Source organism: Triticum aestivum, chromosome 5A (assembly GCF_018294505.1).
Source record: "Triticum aestivum cultivar Chinese Spring chromosome 5A, IWGSC CS RefSeq v2.1, whole genome shotgun sequence".
NCBI classification, from domain to species: domain Eukaryota; kingdom Viridiplantae; phylum Streptophyta; class Magnoliopsida; order Poales; family Poaceae; genus Triticum; species Triticum aestivum.
In genome coordinates, this window is record NC_057806.1 from 38005146 (window position 1) to 38013361 (window position 8216).

Consider the following 8216-nt stretch of genomic DNA (forward strand, 5'->3'; position numbering starts at 1 on the left):
CTTGCTAATCAGAGGTGTTGACTTGGAGGCAGAAGCCTCGCAAAGCCAGTCTGTCAATACAGTCGTTGCTTGGTGTCATGCATGCATGCATGCATGGTGTCGCCGGCCGGGCCGAATCAAACTTAGAATAAGAAGGCCAGATCGAGACAACAAGAGTTGGCTCGCATGCCTTGAAGTGAATCGGGTGACTTCTTGATAAAAATAACAGGGGTTAAACATCATTGAAGATGGCAGTTGATAAAATTTAAACATCAGTTGACATGGAATGACCGACGGTAATAGCATATATGTGCAAACTATTGGCTGGCACTATAAGCTGGTAGCAACAAGCTGATAATTAAAGTCAGAGCAAATTGATGCCAGAGATTCTAGTCTGGAACAGATCACATGCGCGGGTCATGAAGATGGATTGTCTTTTAGCGTATTAATAAAAAATTATAACACACTGAACAAATAAAACAATAAAAGATTATAACACACTGAACAGGGTTAAAAATAGATAAGCATACATACCTTGACAAAGGCCATTGTTGCTGATCGAGGGCCACATTTGGCGAGAGAGGGGCTCCAAGCGAGAAGGAGGGGTTGAGGGCACGGGTGATGTGACTCTTCGTCGCTTGCACACATGTCGTATTACAAGAAGAAACCGACTCAAACAATTGCACCAAAGCACTCGTACCTTAAACCTCTAGATGGGGTCCATGAGCTTCGGCTAAAGCCCCGATGCACCAGCAGCTCTCAATTCCTGGAAGCTTAGGAAATGTATTGATTTATTTTGTGTGGGGTCGTTGAGATATAACCATCGTACACGCTTTTTCATTGATGAATAAATTCCTAATTTTACGGAGACCAAAAAATATATGGTTTTGTAGCCAACAAAAAAGTGTTGTAAACCTTTTAAATAATAAAATCGTCTGTGTATGTATGATGACCTAAACTAAGTTTGGATATGTCAGAGTCAGACAAGTTGTGATACCTAACTAGCCCAATGCCTCCTCCAGTTGTATAAATATCACATAGTAGTACTCTAATAGGCAACGCAGATATATATTCGACTCAGTTAGTTTCCTCCAACATGGCAGCGGCTGCTAACGTAACCGTTGCACATGGATGCAAGCTAAGCATAGGAGATATATTATCCATGATCGTTGGTGCGCTGTGATCCTATATATACCCCTCCACCTTAAGCTACCTAAGCACACAGACCACAGCAGCAGTTTATCTTAGCAAACTAGCTAGCAGAGGCATCGAATTAAGATGGCCAAGGTTAATACCGGCGCCGCCTTGTTGTCTCTGTGCCTGTTGCTGGCCTGTTCTGCCGGAGGCACAACGGCCGCCGATGTGGACGTGGAGGCCACCGTGAGGACAGAAGTAGAGAATGCCATCAAGAGCAACCCTGGCGTCGGCGCCGCCCTCATCCGGCTGGTGTTCCACGACTGCTGGGTTAATGTAAGTTGCCATCATTTGATTTTGAAGGGTTTTTTTTACCTGAAATCTTCAAAGTGCATGTGCATTTTTTCTAGGAACGGGTGGCCGGCTTATTACTCACATGTGTGTCTTTTTTTATCAGCTAGTGGATGTTTTTTGTTAACATTAAATGCGTACAGACTAATTTGAAAAACAGATTCACGCACATTTATTTTGGCCTCTTAAATTTTTAAAAAGTCATATATTTTAAACCACACGTCAGAATTCAGATCCGTTTTCATCGTTGGATAAATCGCGACGAGATTTTGGAAACCAGATCCCGCATGGGTATGTTTCAACGAAATTTTTTTGATGCCAATTTTAGTGTTATATGGTGCAATTAAAGTACTGTATTGTGCAACTTTAGTACTACATGATGCAACTTTTTTTAAAACCAACTTTGAAGCTACATGATCTAACTTCATATGAGGTTGCAACCTATCAACCATAACAACTTGATGTGCAACCAGTCTACTACCCCGCCCAACTATCTATTAGTGGATTGCAAGCGTACTACCCCGGCCAACTATCTACTAGTTACATATATATGCTCAGTTGGCGTGGCAATGCAGTCTAGTTGCACACATTGATGTTTAGTTGGCAGGACTATTGGCACACATATATGCTTAGTTGGTGCGGCAATATAGTCTAGTTGCACACACATTAATGTTTAGTTGGCAGAAGGACTATTGGCACACACATATGCTCGGTTGGCGCGGCATGTAGTCTAGTTGCACACATATTGATGTTTATTTGATAGGAAGACTAGTTCGTCGAAACATCCCCATGTGGAATCTACTTTTGAAGAGCACGTTGCGAGGGTTTCAACGGTGAAAACAGATCTGAATTTCGACACGAGGATTGAAAGTTATGCCTTTTTAAAATTTTAAAATCACAAAATAAATGCGAATAAATACATGCATGCACAGGAGGAGATGCATACGATGGCATTTAATACGTAGCAGGAAAATGGACTACTAGATGACTATTCTAATTAAAAGGGGAGACAAGAAATTACCTAAAGTGACGGGCCGCTCGCTAAACATCCCAGGCGGCCGTGCGCTGGCTTGACGCGTCCTTTTTTTTATGAAATTGAGAGATGAGAATGGTATCATACACTATGTTATGGTATCATAGCACGTAAAACTATAGATATTTTTCTGTGAGAAAACTTTCAATCTATTCATCAAATACCATGAGAGAACAAAAACACATAAAGCAATACAAATTACATCCATATCTAGGTATTTCAATGACAAGTCAATCGTGTACACATATTTGTATTGGAGTTCTACAAACAAATAAATAAGATGTGTCCCCTAACAAAAAAAGTGCGAGTATGACACTACTATATGATGCTATGCATTACAGGGCTAATATCATACATGAGTATCATACATGTATTCAAGTATCTGATGTCACCCTTTATTTATAAGAGGAAAAAGACTCTTAGCACTAAAATCAAGCCAAAAAAATTTCACACACAAAAACACATGAAATTATACAATCCACTGAAAATGCATATGATATACTCCTTTTCAATGCATTGATATTGCCCTTAGTCTGGCTCATTTGATTGATGATGAATGCATGCATGCACGTGTTAATAACGTGCAGGGCTGCGATGGATCGGTGCTCTTGGACCAGACGCCGTCCGGCAGCAATACCGAGAAGAAGGCGATCAACAACATCGGCCTAGACGGCTTCAGCCTCGTCGACACCATCAAGTCCAAACTGGGCAACAACGTCTCGTGCGCCGACATAGTCGTCTTCGCCGGGCGTGACGCGGCCAGATACCTAAGCGGCGGCAAAATCGCCTACTCTGTTCCCTCAGGGCGCAAGGACGGCATTGTCTCATCGGCCGCCGCCGCAGACGCCATCCTCCCGCAATCCACCTTCGAGTTCCAGCAGCTCAAGGACAACTTCGCCAAGAAGAATAACATCCGCGACATGAGCCTGAAGTTCCAGAACGACTCCGGCTACGACACTACGGGGGTGAACACCGCGGCGAAGGGCGCCCTGGACAACAGCTACTACCACGCCAACCTCCAGAACAGGGTGCTTTTTAAGTCCGACTGGGTTATGCGCACGGACATCAAAGCCGGGGGCGACATGGCCGAGTACATGAACAATGCCACCAAGTGGAACAATGACTTCGCCGCCACCATGGTCAAGCTCAGCAAGCTCCCGGCCGAGGGTAGTACCCATTACGAGATAAGGAAGAACTGCAGAGTCACCAACCAGAACCTAGGTTTTTAATTTTGGAGCTCACTGCAATATGTGAAATTTTGGAAATTTCGCAAATTATTTCGGATTTTGATATTTCAAATTTCACTTAATTTTAATTGATTTTAACATAATTTTAATTTATTTCAAAATCAGTTTGAATCTACATTGAAATTTCGGGGTTAAAAATATTTCGGACCTCACTGAAATATGCGAAATTTCATAAATTCATTGAAATTTTGTTGAAATTTTTAACCTATTACTAGCTGGAAGCGCGCCTAAATTGATGGCATCACCTATAGGTGTCATGGATGTGATGATTTGTCTTTTGATGGTTCTATTCCATGCCTCGTTTGTATTACTCCAATACCCACTAAAATAAAAGAATAATAACATTGTCTTTATTTTGTGCAAAGGCCAAAGGTCGTGTATAATAAGTAGCATAGACCCTTGCAAAAACATCCGTACAAAAATTAAAATACACATCCAAATCCTTGAAGGTGTCAAAGCTCGTTGCATTCATTGACGGCACAACATGAACAAAGCTCGTTGCCGCCTCACCGCCTCTATCTTATCGGTGCAAACTTGCTGAAACTTAGGAGCTTGTAAAAGCAGTGGCCTGAAAGTCATCAACGTAGACGAGGAGATGCCGATGGCACAATCTGTGTAGCACATCACCGCTCCCGACAATTAGGTGCCGAACTGAGTCTGTGGAATGCCTTAGGTTTAATGGTCTACACTTTGTCTCTATGTATTTTGGCACACGTGAAGGACTGAACTTAATGAAGGAGAATTTTCTCGAGCTACCACGCATATACCTCTTTCGTCACATCGGTCCGATGATCTGGTCCAAGTGAGAAAACTTCAAAAGGTATCAAGCTGCCCATCAGGCTGAACATGTCTCCTCCCATGTCCCCTCCGTAACCCTAGCCGCCGCCGCTGGAAAGGCCTCCTCCACCCACCCCCCGCTATGTCGCTGCCGGAGAGCCGGCCAGCGAAGCCGGGCCGCGCTTCGGGATGGTGGCGGCGGGGCGGATTCATCCCTCTCGCCCCCATCCTCGCGGCCTCGATCCAGCCATGGCGCGCCGCGGGCGCCACCCCCAACCGCCCTCCCAGCTGCTGCCCACCTCCTGCTCGTCTGGCGGTGGACCTGGCGTGTCCTGGCCGCGGCCATGGCCGCCCTTCCCAGCAGCCATCCCCTCCACCACCGGGGGCGTATCCCAGACTGCTGACGGTGCTGCTGCTTGCTATGGTCGGGTGCGGGTGCTGCGGCTGGTTGCGGGGGCGCACGCGGCCCGCCTTGTGCAGCCCCCCCTCCGGCGGGCCTTCCTCCACCTCGAGTAGCGGTGACGGTTCTTGGGCGGCGGTGAAGAGGAAATAGTGGTAGTGGCAGGCGCGGGGCACCTACCGTCGGGGTCCTTGCTGGCGTTGCTCCAGGCCTGGTGGCCTCAGACTCGCGTTCTCCGGTGTCTCTGGGCTGCTGGCGTGCTCTGCCGGGCGGCTTTGGCCTTGGCGACCAGCAGCTGCATTCATTCCGGCTTGCTTGGTTCGCTGATGTCCAGGCAGCTACGGCCACGACAACTCGAATATGCGTCCCTGTAGTCCTAGCTTGCCGGCGTTGTAGGTCGCCGTCGCCTCCCCCTTGCGGCGGTCTTCGCTTCATCGTCGGCCCTATCCTGTATACCTTAAAGCCTCCCCCTTTTGCCCGATCCAAAGCTCATGGGTCCGAAGGCGATGCCACCCTCCGGCGGCAGGTGCAGCCACACCAACCCCCTCTGACGCGGCGGCTCCAACCGGCATTGCTCCCTCATCATCGATCCCACTTTCAGCGGCTATGGGATTGCTCAGCCTCAGGCCACGGAGAAACCCCTACTCGGCTTGCCGGCGGTGGCAGCGGCGACGCCTGCGGGTGTCGTTTTCCTTCTTGGAGGCACTGCCATGGCCTTTAGTTGCGCCCCTCTTTGAGCTTGGGGGAAACCCTAGGTCTGGATCCTCCGGACCGGATGGCGACGACATCTCGACGCTATCTTCCTTCTTGAAGGCGCTATTTTGCTCGCTCGCGGTGTCCCCGGAGTCGGATTTGGCTATGTTGGAATTATTGCTGGTTTGGTGTTGCCGCTCTTGGTTTGGGCTTGATAGGTTTAGTTGTGTTGTACACGCCAGCCTGCGTTTGTGTCATGTGTTGTACACGGCAGCATGCGTTTGTATCATGTGTTGTACCCATCGCTGTACTCATTCTATTCCTCTTATCAATGAAATGATACGCAAACATTGCGTATTCACGAAAAGGAAAACTTTAAAAGGTGTTGTTTTGTGTTGTACTTGCTTTATTTGATTTGTTTATGTGTAATTCATACCACATTTTTTGTATGTGTTTCCATAATATTACTGAAAAGGAGATTTCACATAATTGAATTTTGTATAAAACCAATTAAAGATATTGTCCACAAAATTGTGCGGACTACTTGTTTCCAAAAAATAACAATTTATCAGTTTTGTTTGAGGGGAAACAATTTTATCAGTTGGATGGGAACGAACATGAAATTGAACCATAGTTACACATTGAAGTCGTCGTTTTCGTTTCCTGTCTCTGGTCTTGTTCTTCAATACACGTGCTGCAGCTTATACTTCTCTTTGCCTACTACTTATAGTATCTTGTAGTTCCAGCGCTGCTGCACGTAGACCAAGAGCGCGAGCACCACCGCCATGACCGGCACCACCACGCCACCAACCTTGGAGTACAAGTCCATGGCGCCGTCTTGGGCCTCCTTAGGGGCAGGGTACATGCCAACCGCGGGAGGCGGGCGGAGGAACCCATAGACGTGTGGCAGCAGCGACATGCCCGTGATTCCGGCGTAGTAGCTCTTCCTCAGTGTAAGACAATGGGCTTTGGGAGGAACCGGCACAACCCTCTAGGGGTGGCCTATCACATATATATATAATGAGGTGGTATACAACGTTGCAATATACACATGTAAATACAGTCTAACACCCTCCCTCAATCTTAGCCACTTTCTAATGAATCTAGAAGGGTAAGATTGCGCCTGCAAGTCTCAAACTGTGGCAAATGCAATGGCTTGGTGAAGATGTCAGCAAGTTGATCCTTGGAAGAAATAAACTTGATCTGTAGTTGCTTCTGAGAGACACGTTCACGCACAAAGTGATAGTCAACTTCAATGTGTTTCGTTCGGGCATGGAATACCGGATTTGCAGAAAGGTATGTAGCACCGATGTTATCACACCAAAGAACAGGAGGCTGTGATTGGGGTATACTTAACTCCTGAAGCAAGGACTGTACCCAGATGATCTCTGATGTGGCATTGGCCACAGCCTTATACTCAGCCTCAGTACTGCTACGCGAGACAGTAGCCTGTTTCCGAGCACTCCAGGCAATCAGGTTAGAGCCAAAGAAGACAGCATAACCCCCCGTGGATCGTCTGTCATCCGGATTGCCAGCCCAGTCTGCATCAGAATATGCTGAAAGACAACCAGAGTCAGACGGCCGAATATGCAAACCATGAGCCACCGTGAAACGAATATAGCGCAAAATCCGCTTAACAGCAGACCAATGAGTGTCACGGGGTGACTGCAGATACTGGCAGACTCGGTTAACAGCATAGGAAATGTCTGGTCGCGTGATCGTCAAGTACTGGAGCCCACCAACAATACTCCTGTACTCTGTCGCATCAGAAGAAGAAAGAAGCACACCATCAACAGCATTGAGCTTATCAGTGGTAGACATGGGTGTAGTCGTCGGTTTGCACTTAAGCATCCCAGCTCGCTGCAACAAATCCAGAGAGTACTTCTTCTGCGTCATAACAAGGCCAGCATCACGAGAAGTAACCTCCACACCAAGAAAGTAATGAAGCTTCCCAAGGTCCTTGACCGCAAAATCAGCACCAAGTGAGCGAACAAGCGCAGTAGCAGCCGACTGAGAGGAGCTGACCAAAATGATATCATCTACATAGACCAACAAGTACATAGTAACCTCAGGCCTTTGAAGAAGAAACAATGAGGAGTCAGCAGTTGATGATGCAAAACCATGAGCACGAAGAGCCATTGCAAGACGAGCATGCCAAGCACGAGGAGCCTGCTTCAGACCATAAATTGCCTTGGACAGACGACAGAGATGATCAGGGCGATCCGGATCAGAGAAACCCGGAGGCTGGCGCATGTAAACCTCCTCCGCCAAGACACCATGAAGAAAAGCATTTTGAACATCAAGCTGACGAAGAAACCAACCTCGAGTAACAGCCAGAGAGAGAAGAAGTCTGATGGTAGTAGGCTTGACCACTGGACTGAAGGTGTCTTCATAGTCAAGTTCAAAACGTTGTCGAAAACCACGAGCAACCAGACGAGCCTTATAGCGCTCAATGGACCCATCAGAATGCCTCTTCACTTTGAAAACCCATTTGGAATCAATGACATTTACCCGTGATTGTGGAGGAACAAGAGTCCATGTCTGATTGCGAAGAAGCGCTTGATACTCCTGCTCCATGGCCTCTCTCCAATGAGGAATGCGC

At 47.1% G+C, this 8216-nt stretch overlaps 1 protein-coding gene across 1 annotated transcript; it reads left to right on the top strand.

Annotated features, from left to right (window-relative positions):
- The first annotated feature begins 1210 nt into the window (after positions 1 to 1210).
- Positions 1211 to 4056, top strand: LOC123106469 (peroxidase 2-like). Its single transcript, XM_044528624.1, has 2 exons — positions 1211 to 1449; positions 3085 to 4056. Exons 1-2 carry the CDS (start codon positions 1258 to 1260, stop codon positions 3724 to 3726), a joined length of 834 nt encoding a protein of 277 aa, XP_044384559.1. The 5' UTR covers positions 1211 to 1257; the 3' UTR covers positions 3727 to 4056.
- The last annotated feature ends 4160 nt before the right edge of the window (positions 4057 to 8216 follow it).

Excerpts from the sequence above, each read along its gene's own strand:
- LOC123106469 (XM_044528624.1), top strand. The coding sequence starts at position 1,258 with ATGGCCAAGGTTAATACCGGCGCCGCCTTGTTGTCTCTGTGCCTGTTG. Across the intron at positions 1,450-3,084 it reads TCCACGACTGCTGGGTTAAT|GGCTGCGATGGATCGGTGCT; the intron begins GTAAGTTGCCAT and ends AATAACGTGCAG.